At 42.8% G+C, this 14,046-nt stretch overlaps 1 protein-coding gene across 1 annotated transcript in view; it reads right to left on the bottom strand.

Moving 5' to 3' along the window:
- dop1a (DOP1 leucine zipper like protein A) overlaps nucleotides 1-14,046 on the bottom strand; it is a 31,174-nt gene that overhangs the window by 5,140 nt on the left and 11,988 nt on the right. The window contains exons 12-28 of the mRNA XM_053432492.1: nucleotides 13,897-14,014; nucleotides 11,778-12,047; nucleotides 8,932-9,457; nucleotides 8,448-8,731; nucleotides 7,643-7,795; nucleotides 7,447-7,547; nucleotides 7,056-7,321; nucleotides 4,839-6,969; nucleotides 4,457-4,568; nucleotides 4,090-4,272; nucleotides 3,458-3,583; nucleotides 2,443-2,577; nucleotides 2,108-2,163; nucleotides 1,843-1,947; nucleotides 1,605-1,671; nucleotides 1,130-1,274; nucleotides 71-150 (exon numbers count right to left, since the gene is read on the bottom strand). Of these exons, the coding sequence (XP_053288467.1) occupies nucleotides 71-150; nucleotides 1,130-1,274; nucleotides 1,605-1,671; nucleotides 1,843-1,947; nucleotides 2,108-2,163; nucleotides 2,443-2,577; nucleotides 3,458-3,583; nucleotides 4,090-4,272; nucleotides 4,457-4,568; nucleotides 4,839-6,969; nucleotides 7,056-7,321; nucleotides 7,447-7,547; nucleotides 7,643-7,795; nucleotides 8,448-8,731; nucleotides 8,932-9,457; nucleotides 11,778-12,047; nucleotides 13,897-14,014 (4,858 nt within the window). The remainder of the gene's footprint in view (nucleotides 1-70; nucleotides 151-1,129; nucleotides 1,275-1,604; nucleotides 1,672-1,842; nucleotides 1,948-2,107; nucleotides 2,164-2,442; nucleotides 2,578-3,457; nucleotides 3,584-4,089; nucleotides 4,273-4,456; nucleotides 4,569-4,838; nucleotides 6,970-7,055; nucleotides 7,322-7,446; nucleotides 7,548-7,642; nucleotides 7,796-8,447; nucleotides 8,732-8,931; nucleotides 9,458-11,777; nucleotides 12,048-13,896; nucleotides 14,015-14,046) is intronic.

Genomic DNA, 14,046 nt, shown 5'->3' with positions numbered 1-14,046 from the left:
ATTGATGGCCTGAGAAACAACAGCAGCAAAGGACGGGTTGAGCTGAATCGCAGAGATGTGAGTGTTTTACCTCAGCCAACAGCGTGAGGGCATGAACGCTGTACACTGATGGAGTGAAGCTGGAGGCCTCCATCACTGTGAGCATTAAATCTACAAAACACACAGACCCAACATTAACAGCAGCAACACAGCGGACAAGTATTAATACAGCCATGCTGAAACATGCAGACCTACTGCAGTGTATAAACACATCCCACATGCTTTTTGGGATGCTTCACTGCATCCTATTCAGATTAATTTCTACACTTGATTTAGCTGGATTACATTAATCCCTGACATCTCTGGTATGAACATGAAAATGACCCCTCCCTTACCAAAATAGTCTGCCCTTAACACAAATACAAAAACTAGCTTTCTACAACTAGCATCTAAACAAAAAAAAAAACTAATCTGAGCAGAGACCCTGCAGACAACTCAACAAATATGAAACAATCTCAGCCTGTTAGTGTGTCTTTGAGGAATCGTTATCAGACAGAAACATGTATTTCTGCACAGTGCACACACATTTATATGTAGAAAGAATGTTAATTGCTAAACTACATTATTATTTAAGGGGCATTTAAAATTAAATTTCATGATATATCTGTTATATCTGATTACACTATTAAAGCTTGCAGATCAACCCATCACCTCAGTTTTGGCCTCTTTCTTAACTGGCTTCCATAACATTTTAGAAATGTTTTTAAAGTTCTTTTAATTTCTTGCAAGGCACTTAATGATACGACTCCTCCGTAAATAGGGGATATTTTAACCTGATACAGACACGCTCCACTTTGAGATCCTCTCGCTAGGAGCTTTTGATTGTTCCTGATTCCTGACTTATTTCTCATATATAACTGATTTTATATTTGTTCTTATTTTTGAATTGGGTTTTTACTAAAATTTCCATTAGCATGTGTTCAATATTAGTTTAGTTTTAGTAAGTTAAGTGTGAAACTTGCTAATATACAGTGGAGTTCAAAAGTCTGACACAACTATCTTCAAACGTTTAGACCCAACAGTATACTGCAAAATCCACTAATACAGATATGGCTTTTCTACATGCAGTTAGTAAACATAAGAAACACACCTTCTACGTCAGCTTCCAGGTTTGTTCCATCCACAACGATCTGAGGAGAAGCCTTCACCTCCAGGTTTCTCCTCAACCATGTAGTTTGCTCCAGAGAGGAGCCTGCAATTGTCCCGATGGCCTCCACAACTTTATGGGTCACGTCCTGAGTACACAAATGATATTCAGCTTATTAGTTAGGAGCATGTCCATACAGGTATCCCTCACTGTAATTCACTCTATAATCCTGCGCAACTGTCTATGGTCAAACTAACTCAGACCTTCCACTTGGCATTAGAGGGGAAAAAAGTGTTATCTTATGACAATTTAGAATAAAATTGGTTTTAACCATCGTAGTGTAGTCACCCTACAGGCCAGACATTTGATATGATCTAATGGAAACCTCCAACACCTCTTTTACACTTTCTATGGATAAGGAAAGTATATATGTATATTAAAAGTAACTAATCTGGTTTTAAAGGGGTTAATTAATTACCTGCAGCTCCCTCTGGTCCTTCTTGTTCTCCAGATTGGGGTTCTTCAAAATGAATTCATTCAGAACTCTAGCGAAAGAAAGACCAAAATGTTAAACAAGCTAATATCTAGGTGTTAGCTACACAATAATCACAAGACTCACAATACGACCCACAATAGAACAGCTGATTCCTCAGAGGTTGTGAGGATTTAATGACACCTTTACAACGACTCAAATGAGAGAAATAGGAGAAACAAACCCGAGTATAAGAAACTGTCCAGGGGCAGGAAGACCCAACTGTACAGAGTCCTTCAGCAGGGCCAGTAGAGACGGCCAGCTGTCCACTAAACTGGACACAGGGATCCTACAACAAAAACAAGCAAGAACACAAGGTGATGACTGAAGAGGTTAAACAACTCGACACAAATAGGACTTTATGAAGGTTAAATGGATTTGAACAATATTAGCAGTTAAATAGCAGGGATAAGTACGTTTAGTCTAATGTTCTGAAGCATTGAACTCACCTCTGGACGTAGGCAAAGAAGAACTGCAGCATGCATACTTCTAAAGAGAGGTGCTTCTGTGGGTAGAGTAATGGCATAGTGATTGACCAGGAACAAGGTGAAATGAAATAGACTTCAAGAGATTCAAGAAAACAAACAAAAACACAATGTTCCTAAACTTGACATATATTTAATTCTTTAGTTAAAACTCAAAAACTTCTGTTGCAGTTGTGTTGTGGTTATACAGAAAGATCTTACAGCTCTGCAGGGTGTTTTGTTGAAGAGTCGGTGATGAAGACAAAACTTTGTAAGCCACAGAACAAATGACACCAGCAGCAAAAAACAGAAACACAAACCTTGTCCTTTGCGATGGCAGGTGGCTGTTTTAGAACCTCTTTGACTGTCTGCATGACTGTTTCCGTTCGCATAGCACTAACTGAACGAACCAGCTCGACCAGCAGCAGCTGCTCTTCACTGGCCACAGGGATCACCTGAAAGATGTCGTATGAATGGTTTAAATGCAGTTTACTAACTTCACTCAAATTAAAACACGATAAGGCGCAATATAAAATCTGCATATCATGTTGAACAGTGCGTGTACTGCATTTTTTATGATAACTACTTATTACATCCGAGACAAGACAGATCCATTTCCACCACTGTTATCATTCAAGGAACATTTTGTCTCTCAAAACCAAGCTTGTGTAAGGATGGTATGAAGTGAGTTACATTTTAACATGTTGGCAAAACATTTTATACTGTGAGTGCACTACACAAGACTACAAAGAAAATAAACAAATGCCAGGATTATGTTGTTTTGTCTTCTTGAGCATAGTTTGAGAGCAGGACTTTTTTAATGCTCTCACTCAAAAGCCTGCACTCGCACTAAAAAAGCCGCTGCTCAGGCTTTGACTGTGCGCTTGCAAGGTTATGAGTAATTAAACTATCCCGACCCTGTTATGGGTGTGTTAGCGTTATATCATTAAGAATCCTATAGGGGAATGTGTGAACCTGGTTAAAGTAACTACCTGTACGGGACTCTCAAAGTAAAGCAAACATACTCACAAAAATGGTCGGAGAATTTAATTTGTCTTCACCAGACCTGACATTCTATAAGTTGTGGAATATTGACTTATCCCACAGTTAAGCCCACAGTTTGACTACAAGCAGAGGAAATCTAAGCACAAGAAAGGGCTACAGAGTGTGAATACAGCATTTTGAGTGAAAGCATTACAAATCGTATTTATCTCATTAAGTCCTGCTCTCAAACTGAAAGACCAAACTCTTGAATACAGAACAAAAGAACTAGATTCAAACTGTTTCAACTTGAAAAGGGATTGACATATTTTTTTTCATTGCTACAACTCCCACCTTATTTCTGACTGGAGTCTTGACCTGTTTCCTCTCGTTCCAAACGTAGGCAATTGCTGCCATGAAGTGAGCACCGTGGTTCATTGAAATCGGACCCAGTAGCTCTAAAATCTGCTGACGGAGGTTCTGTAGAGCAAATACAAGTAAGGACCTGAGGTTAGACCTTAACAGCTGATAAGTAACAGTTACAATACAAAAACAGGCTTTGCCACCACCAATGACTTGTAGATATCATTGAATGTAAAATGTTAAACTCAGTGTATTATCCTCATACTACTAGGAAGACATTTCATTACATCAAAAACAACCTAACTCCGTGAAGACAAGGATAATTACTGTTTGAGGACACAGATACAGAGCCCCAACTGCTGGGAAAAAGCTGTTACTCTCAATAATGAGATAAATGAGTTGCTGTTTTTATTGTTGAGACCAGTAATGCAAGTATGGAGTTAGTTGTGTATGCTCTGGGATAGTGTTGTCTTCTGATGTACACCATTTTTCTACAGTAACAGTTACCTAGTCTTCAACTGACTGACCCCTGCTGAAGTGCTGCTGACATTTTAAAATGTGCCCTTGAACCAAATTTGACTATGTGCTAATTGAGTTTTTGTGTTTTGTGTTTAGTGGGGTACCTTTGTGGAGCCCAGGTTGATGTTGGAAGCAGAAGCAGCGGAGGCAGCGGCTGGCTTGTCTGAGTTATCAGCCTGGTGGAGGACACTCCAGAGCAAGGTGACAGACGACATGATGGTGTGCAGGATGGACAGGATACCTGAGCGAGCCTCAGCCAAGTGCTTCTGGTCAACACTCACTTGTAGCTGAGAGGCAGAAAATGCAACAAAACAAAACCCTCTGTAATCATTCAATACTGTAAATCATATTTCACTCAGACATTTATCAAATAATGACAAACATCATGAATTCAGAATTGCTTTACAAAAACAAGTTTATGTACATATATCATTTGGTCTGCTATAATAATTTGGTGCACAGCGCACTCACCTGGTGATACTGGGAAGTGGGATCCAGCAGGCAGTAATGAATGATGGCTGTTATTCCCTCCAGTACTGTCAGAATCAGGTCAGGGGGGATGCAGAGAGCGATCCATTGCGGTCTGGAAGACAGAGGGAGAATATGCAGGTTAATCAATGGAATTTCTGAATGAATTTTTGAATATGTCAATGCAAAATTTGAAATGTTCCTTATAAAGTACAATTGACACATAAGAGATGGATGATGTAAATGATGGTCAACAGTGCCATCTGGTGTCCAAATCCTTGCTATGTTATTTTACTGCTTTGTACCTCCTGTATGATTGTTGACTGTGATTGTATTATTGATTATAGGTGTCACATTAATACGAACTCCATGTGGATGTTTATACCTTTCATCAATTATCCCCGTCTCGTAGCGGTACTGCTGAAGAAGGTTGTCCAGGTTCCTGCAAAGCTGGAGAGTGACGGAGGCCACGACCCTCTTCAGCACCCTCCCCATGTATGGCAGTGTGGCTGTTATAAGCCCAATCCACTGTGGATGCATCTTACACGCATGGTGCTGATGAAGTGCCCTAATCACTGCACACAGGAACATTCCCTGCGATGTGATTGGCTGTCCATGCAAGTATTGAAGGGATGTCATGGGTTGCTGAGGGTTGACGTGCTCCACTTCCCCGCCGAAAATCTCAAACCCTGCCCCGGCACCGCCTCCCGTCACTCCAACTCCTGCACCTCCTCCCACGGGTCCTCCTTCTCCTCCTTCATCGGCTGGCACCAGGACTCTGTGCTCAAGTACGACAAGGCTCTGCAACAGTCTTAACAACTGTGACTGGACAGCGCTACAGCTGTCAATCTGGTCCTCTGACAGGTTGATCACACTATCCTCAGACAGACCCTCCTCCACTGTGGCCACATTAACACCGGCCACTCGCTGCTCATGCCATTTCTGAGCGCTGAATATAGAGGACAGCAGGCAATGGAGGACCACTTTTTGAACTTTGCACTTGAAGAGGACATCACTGATAAAACTAGCAAAGCCCTTTGCAGAGCCACCTGTAACTTTGGAAAGCTCGCTGAAGAGGAGAGCTAAGACCTCCACGCTGGTCAGCTGCATGGCTCGGTTTCCTGCCAAGTCCTGAGGGCCTGCCGCCAAGTGGGCAGAGTAATAGCTTCTTAGGAAATAAAGACAAAGCGAGATGATTATTTCCAGGTACATGGCGCTGCGAAATGAGTGGGAATGGGAGTCCTGGGGGATGGGGCAGTAGAAGTCTTTGCCCATTACGGAGACCCTGTGACGTGCTAGGAGGTTTTGGAGCAGAGAGAGCTGTGGAGTGTAGGTGTTGTTGATGCTGGTGGTGGAGATGTCACTTACAAACCTTGAGGGCGCTGCTTTTAGCATGGATGCGATGGCTGACAGGGCGTGCAGGGCCCGGGAGGAGTCGTAAAGCTGGAGGTAGAGCAGAACATGCTGGTAGAGAGGGTGGATGTTAAAACGAGGCGGGGCAGAGGATGATCTGCGTCCTGTGACATTGACACCCCCAACACTTCCACCAGGGCAGCCACTGGGTGAGCCAGTGTCACTCTCAATCTCTGATACCTCACCTTCCCCACAGCTGTACCAGTTCTCTAGGTCCAGGCTGTCCCCAAAGAAAATACTGGGCGGCCGCAGTTTCTCAGCTTGACTGGCTGCCTTTCTCTGCCTCTCCTCCTCTTTCCTCTTGGCCTTCTTTATTTTGGGCTTTGCCCCAGGAGACTTGTCTGCCAGCCTCTCCATGATTTTCCCTTTAAGACTGAGCTGGGTGCTGCTGTGGCTACGTTTGCGGGCCTGAGGGTCATCGACCCGCAGGTTGTGGTCTGGGGTGGCTGGGTCAGAGCTGTCTGGCAACGTGACAATGGAAGGAGAGGAACTATGACGGGTAATACCGTCTTTATGTTGCTCTTCTGCCAATATATCAGCCTGTGTGACAGAGAGGAACTCGAGCGTTCCTCCAGCCAGCATCTCCGGCAGAGTCTGGCGGTTGGAGCTGGAAAGATGACCGGCATCAAGACGGAGACCAGTCGAGGTATCTGAGGAAGTGCTGTCTGTGTCGGTCTGCGGCCAGTTCTCATGTGGAAATGAGACTTCAAGCGATCCCTCATCTACTAAAGTCTGAACCCTGTCGATAAGCTCTTTAATAACAGAGGACACAACAACTTCCACAGAGTCCTCTGACAAGTCATCTGAGGAACCAGGCTGCTGGTCTAAACCATTTACGGTGCTTTTGACACCCTCTGGTTCCTCAAAGCTGCCATTTTCCACTGTTGACGAATGAGAACCACTGGACTCCGAGCTCTGGGCCTCCCCCTGCTGGTCAGCAGGCTGATATGCACCACCTAGTTGCAAGTTCTCACTGCTCAGGCTCAGTAAGGACAGGCTGTCACTCAGCGGGTTCACAGTCAGACAGAACGGCTCCATGTCGCCCATCGCCAGGGTTCGGAGCTCATCTTGTGTAATCCTCTCCCCGTGAAACTGACCGAAGTCTAATGACAGACAGAAAGATACAAAATTTGTTAACACAAATATAGAAATCATAAAGAAACTAAATAATTGAATGGTCATTGCTCACCATCGGAGAAGCCAGAGTCCCTGGTGTCGATAAGTTCTGATGGCCCCTGTTCAGGTGGTTCAGGAAAGACCTGGGCCCAGTGCCGCTGGGCTTGTACCTTCTGAATGGACACTCTGTGGGTCTTTGGGTGGAGGAGTACGAGGAGAAGTGGCTCAAGGACCCGAGCGATATCATGTCTCTGAAGGACCTGATTGAGCCAAGCCCGACCAACAGCAGTGGTACATGGATCCCAATAACTCAGACTGTCGAGCATGATGAAGAGCGATCTGCGGGAATAAGTGAAATAGAATGGAGAGAGAAAGTGGATAAGGCATTTTTTTTAACAAATTGAAAGATACAACTGCATCAAGGGAGAAAAATGTATTACAATTTCAATGTCAACAGATCCTACCTGTCAAACGTGCGACTAAAAGGAGAGGACTTGGTGATGTTCAAATCTCGTGTCAAATGCCACAGCACAGAAAACTTCACGTGGGCCTCCAACCTAATTCTCTGAAAGAAAACAAAAGGATTTAATGGTGTGTGTGTGTGTGTGTGTGTGTGTGTATGCGCTTCTGTTTTATTGTTAATGTGTGGACTCTGCTGACCTTGTCTCTGTGCATGAGTTGCTGACTGATGACGTCCTCACAGATGCTGGAGGAAGGCACCAGGTTGTGGAGCTGGTAAAAAAGCTCCACACTGCGTTGATGGTGTTGAGGTGTTCCTTCACTCAACTGGTCCCACAAGATCAAAGCCACACTCTGAGATGAGGAATAACACATTTAGACCTGATGCAAGAAATGGGACATGTGTTCTTTTTATATGATACTTCGTGTTCAAGATATGTGACGGACGAAAACCACCGAGAGTGGAAATGTAGTTTGTTTGTAAGCAAGTTGCATTACCGACAATGGCTGACGACCTAAGTGACGGGACTGGTATTAAAGCAGATAAAATGATTGGTTTAATTATGAAAAAAGTTAAATAAAAATGAAGAAGATCAAGACCCAGACAATATGCCTGCTGACCAGCTGACCAAAAGCTCAGTATGCAAGAGACATGTTTGAGGAAGAAGTGGATCTCGGTGAGTTTGCCGGCTTTATTATTTTGTTTTTAATGTTAATAAAGTGCAGTAAAATAAGGATGATTTGCAATTAAAGCCAAATGTTAAAGCTATCAAATGTTTTTCTATCTAATTTCTGACTCAGTGACTGAGAAATTATTTTTGTAAAGGATGGTCCTTCTGTCAGCTCTCCAGAAAACCCTCAAAAGGGCTTGTTTTCAAACAACAAGTTGGTTTTAATGTGCGTTCTTATTAGGCACCTTAGGTCTTAATGGGTTAAAGATAGAAAAAACATGAAAACAATGAAGACCACAATGAAGTTTGGCTTCAACCTGAAAAAGATCTCTAACCTTGAAGAATTCTGTCTTATCAGCTATGTACTTGAGGATTCCCTGAGTGAGCGGTGGCCTGATGACAACAGCAACGCGCCCCTGGCTGGGGCTCATGGGCTGGGAGGACTCTGTGCAGTCGCCAGATGCCACACTCTCAGCTGTCACCATGGCAACCGACTGAGTGAGTCCTATGAGGTCCATGAGTAGGGAGATGGCGACACCCTGCAGGTTGAAGTCACTGGCCAGGCAGGAGGCATCCATCAGTGTCTGCAGCCACACTGGCAGACGGACCTGCTCGCTGTCTGTATGGATGCATTAGGGATATACTTTAACCCAATGCAGTACATCTTTATTGTTGGAAAAAATAAAGTTACCCTCAAATATTCAATTACAATATTCAGATAGTCCTTCCCACCAATTTAAGCATAGCATAATCATACATATTTTAAATACTTCCAAAAAGAAATTGGCCTTATTATAATTATATGTTTTTGGTTCTTACCCAACTGCTCCTCCTGTGTGGGTGAGGACTTGAGGTTGCCCTCTGCGATGTAGACAGGGAAACTGGAGCATTCTAGGAAGAGCTGGCAAGCAGCAGTGAAGGCAGCCACATACTCCCTATGGACCAAGCCGCCTTCTGAGCACATCTCAGTATAATCACAGTGCTGGGGGCCCTCTGAAACCAGGGCCTCCGAACGCATGACTTCAGTTCTTTCATCCTCAGGTCTGTCCACCCGTCCCGGGGTGATATACAGGCTGATGAGCCGGGAGAGGAACTGCTGAAAGTGCTCCAGGCAGCACTGCATGACTGGTTTGTCCACAGGCTTGGTCTGCGGTGGGCCTGAGGAGCGTCGTCCTGCTTTGACCGCTGAGTGGGAATGGGGGATGCATTCCGTTTCCTGGGGGCCATCTCCTAGGTACTTGACAAAGTCTGTGAAGCCACTTTCTGAGGAGCGACTGCTGGAAGGGTTTTCCCCATCCTCAAATACGTCTAAACTGCCAGGCTGCTCCAGTGTAGCTGGGAGAGGCTGCAGAAGGAGAGGCAGGTGATAAAGGACATTCAGCAAAGAGTGATGAAAATGGTGAGTTTTGCTATTGTGAAAATACAGAGAGCCAGGAAATTTCAGGGTGCAGATTCCCTAATAAGGCTGGCTAGTATATCCACTTTTTACATTGTTTCAATATATTTTCAAAGGAGGTATACGAGTAAGCAATACCATTTATACTGTAACAAAGCCATGCTCATGTTTGCATCTCTACAGCGTAAAAGAGAGGGTGTAAACACTCCAAAAGTTGATTGGCAGGTCTTTTAATGGAGGAAAAAGCACTAGTCATCAATTATATGTAACTTATTTATGTTTTAGGATGGAGTTATGATCCATGGGGAAACAAAGGCTTCTTTGTAATATTGAAGTAGAGCCATACATTTACATATGACAATTGTTGTGAGGCAAAATGACTCTGATCTTCTCAATTTGACCCCCTGCAGAGATTTTGTATACTATACAGTATAAGGCCACTGCCCATGTGCCAAACTATTGGTTATAATAACATATGTCTCTCAATAGATGGAGACATTAAACATTATTAAAAGAACAATATTAACCACAACCTTTTGCTGCACTGTTTTCTGTACACTTGTCATCTGTATATGAACCTGTGGGGTCAGACCTGAGGAACTAAGCATAGAGTGAACTGTTCACCAGATGTACATCCTGCTACAGACAGACCAATAAAGTTCACACAATTCTTCATCACAGTCAGGCACTGAGGGCCTGAGAGAGTTGTGGGATACATTTTGATTGAGGCAGCGTGCACTTCTGGAGCCGGACTCAGATGGCACATTAGCTTGCATGTTCTCTATATGCCCCTCAGGGTGGGGGTGGGGGTGGGGGCGTTATAGTATTCAGTGGATGTATGTGGAATGTTTTCCACTCTGATGGATATGACACACCTGGAGGCATAACAGGCTAATTTACTCCTCTCCTTCCTCAGAGAGAGAAAAGGCGAGCTTGGGCTCAGCTGTTGGTTTAACCATCTTCTGTCTTTCTACTTGTGCTCTCTTCTGCCCCTCATGGGTCTACCTCCATCCAGTAAAACCCTGTCTCATCTCCTGACATGGGACTGGGTGACTAAACTTTTAATCACGACTCAATGATCTCCCAAACACTTTATCAACCAGGTTGCTGGACGGGGACCAGGACGACCAAGCATTTGCTCTGAGCAAGTCTTCAAATGCCTTGTGTCATGGGATTATGGGACGGCAGGGCCACCCAGCCAACTGCAGACCAGGACAGGAGGCTGGCAGAAGGACAAAACCCCCGGAGGGGGCCCTGTTCAGGGACCAGGGAACACCATCAGAGCCTGAACTGATGGGATTTTGTGCATTAGCTTGTAGGGGAAGTGGGTCGAGTAGGTCGAACTGGGAATGCTCTGACTAGAGGGCAGGAAAAGGTTTATGTTTTCATCAAATGACATTTTGAAGCAGCAGAGACGGATGTGAATCATGGAAGTTTCTTTCAAAGTCAGAGATTGGCACAGCAGTGGCCTTGACATTGTTTTGGTGCCATGATTCAATCTTCACACAACATTACTTTTAAAGTTATCAGATTGCTGCTATGTTAACACTACATGACTTTTCTTGTAGTAACAAATCTTGAATCAAACAAATCAATGTGTTTTGCACAATTAATTTCTCATTAGCAACATTGATCTGTCAGTGCAGACCATGGTGATACATACAAAAGTATGTTTTTCCTCACAAAAGTATGTGTGAAAAAAGGACAGAAGAAATGATATACCATTTATGAGACTGGATTTTTGGGGGGAATGTCAACAAGAACCAATAATTTGTTGATATGCAGCCAAAAGAAAGATAAAGGTAAGATAATGGATTTATCCATGGTTGTAGATGTTGTACTACTCCTCCTATGGGTTTCACATTGCTTTCAATTGATCCAGTTAGTTTTGGTTTCATATTTTAATTTAGGTAATGGAATAACAATGTGTTAAAAAAAAACCTTAGTCTGATTGGCTGTAGCTCATTATTACAACTGGGCCACAAAACTTGTCACAATACCTGATTTGGAGAGGACATTTAACCTGCAAGATAACTCGATACATGCTTCTGCAAGTGTCTCCAATTGTGTCTTTAAACACAAATTGTTGATCCCTCAACAATTGGCCTCTGACGTGAACCTTTCCCTGCGATTTCTGAGAAAACTGTGGAAGATCCTTGTTGAAATGGTGTGGTGAGAAGTAAAAGTAGTACAAAATTCCTAATTTATTAAAAAAAATTCTGGAAAAAAGCATTGCCACTTAATTGTTTTATTGAAATATTGTCCTTACCGATTTTTCCTCCTTGTCTCTGCTGTTATCCTTTGCTGATCTTGAGGAGTTGCCAGCAGAGTTAGAATGGCCCTGAGGCCCCTGGGAGCCCGAGGGCAGGGCCAGAGGGGACACCAGAGGGGGCTGAACTTTGCTGAGGATCTTGGAGCAGAGGCGAAGACAGTGGGTGAGCTCCCCGAGGCCCAGGGCCTGCAGATGACAGGTCAGAGCCGCCACCATGCGCAACAGCAGCTGAGGAAGATGCTCAGTCTGGATCTCTATGTACGTCTCCTGAAAGATTCAGAAAAAACATAAGTGAGGAAATAAAGGTCCACTTATCGGGAATCTGGACGGAAGTGAAGCTAATATGATGTAATTACTGCAGGTTACTTCATTCGAGTTCTTTGTGACCATTGGAATTGTTGTAATGATCGAAGTATCTAATTAATGAATAAATGTGTTTTCATACACATTCAAATCTATAATGAGCTCCCTCTGGTTTTATCCTTAACCTACATAATCAGAGCAAAATATCTCCGCTACTTTCATTTTCCAGTCCAAAAACTATTCCTTAAAAACAAAAAAAATATTTTTGTGCTGTTGGTTTAGTATTCACTTAACTAAATACAATTGAATCTTCTCTTAAGTTAATGCTCTCTCAGATTTACTCATTTACTATATATTAGACCTGTGGACATACATGTAAGGATACTTACTTACTTTTCCTCATATTTGGTGTATTTGTGGTTTTATTGTACAATAGCCTTGTGTCTTGAGTGGGGTGATTTTCTCATGAAGTTTTTTAAAAATGTTCACTTAAGAAGAAAATAAAGATTTTTATTAAAAAAATTAGAGCAAATAATAAAAAAATAAAATGATCATGGGAGTAAATTCGAATAGTCATATTTCTTACAAGTATGGGAGCAAATAACTGCAGGCATGCAGAACGTACAGACACTGGGCAGAGATTTCATTTTCACAAAATCTATACCAAACAGCCACGATAATTTTTTTCACCCCATGTAAATGACTTTTAGAATTCCTACGCCACCTTGGGATCATGTTAATTTGTTGGTATTAAAATATGACATGTGAGCCAATCATTCAGGACAGAAGAAGGATGCTCTGAGGAATGTTGGCAGGACGTTGCAGAAATGTTATCATAGCCTCAGTGAAGCAGGGTGAGGTGAAAAAGCAGGAAAGAGCAGTACTTTACCTGACAGATTACCCTCATGCTTCTAGTAGGCTTCAAGGAGAAAGAGCAGATAGATTGAACAGACAGGAGCAAGCAGAGCACAGGCCAGAACACTTTGTTTGCAGAAACACACACACACGTACACATGTACACACACACACACGTACACACGTACACACGCACACAATTAATCTCTCACTCACAATCTCTCGGAACACATGGTTCTCTCTCCATTGCACACACCCACACACAGAAGCATTCAAACAAGGTAATAGTAGACAGGAATTTCCAACCTTTTTAGATTGGAAATACGTTATAGACAAGCATATTTCTGGAGGATGCAAACAACATTTTGTGTGGAAACCTAACACACAGGTATTTTCTAACCTGTGTAGGGGCTGCAAATATTCACACACAACAGATGGGATGCACACACATACACACCATAATGGTGGCCATTACATCCAAGAATTGTAGTTAGATGACAAATCTGACAAGATGAAGGCCGAATGGCAAATAGACATGAAAGTTATTTGTTGGGAAAATGTTGGATTCAAGGAGGGAGTGTGTGAGCCACAAGGGAGCGAGAGTAAAATAAATAAGGTGAAAAGCACGAGCTGAGATGGGAAACAAGGGACTGAAGAGGAGGTAACAGAAATAATGTATAAAGAGAAAGAGGGGCAATACGAAAAGGTAAAGAGAAAGAAGGGATAATGACAAAAAAGACAAACAATTTTTTTTTCCAATAATGACATGCTGAAAAGAAAACATAGAGAAGGAAAAGAGTGAAACAGAAGACGGAGGGACATAAAAAACAAGTTAAATAATAAAATAAAATCATGGGAGAGTGAGAGCAAACACAAGAAGGATGAAAATGAAGACAAAGACATATATAAAGAAAGACTGAAGGAAAAAGACAGACCGACAGAAAAGAAAAAGTCTCACCAAAGAAACAATATCCAGCAGGAAGTCGACCAGCTGACAGAACTCTACCAATGAGAGCTCAGGAGGATCTACGCAACCAGAATGCTGCTCTGCACATGTGCTGCTGTTCACAGTCCTCCTGCATCAAAAGCAATAATTTAATGTGAGTAA

Source organism: Pleuronectes platessa, chromosome 10, assembly GCF_947347685.1.
Source record: "Pleuronectes platessa chromosome 10, fPlePla1.1, whole genome shotgun sequence".
NCBI classification, from domain to species: domain Eukaryota; kingdom Metazoa; phylum Chordata; class Actinopteri; order Pleuronectiformes; family Pleuronectidae; genus Pleuronectes; species Pleuronectes platessa.
Note: the sequence above shows the minus strand (reverse complement) of the source record. Positions and strands in the feature narration are given on the sequence as shown.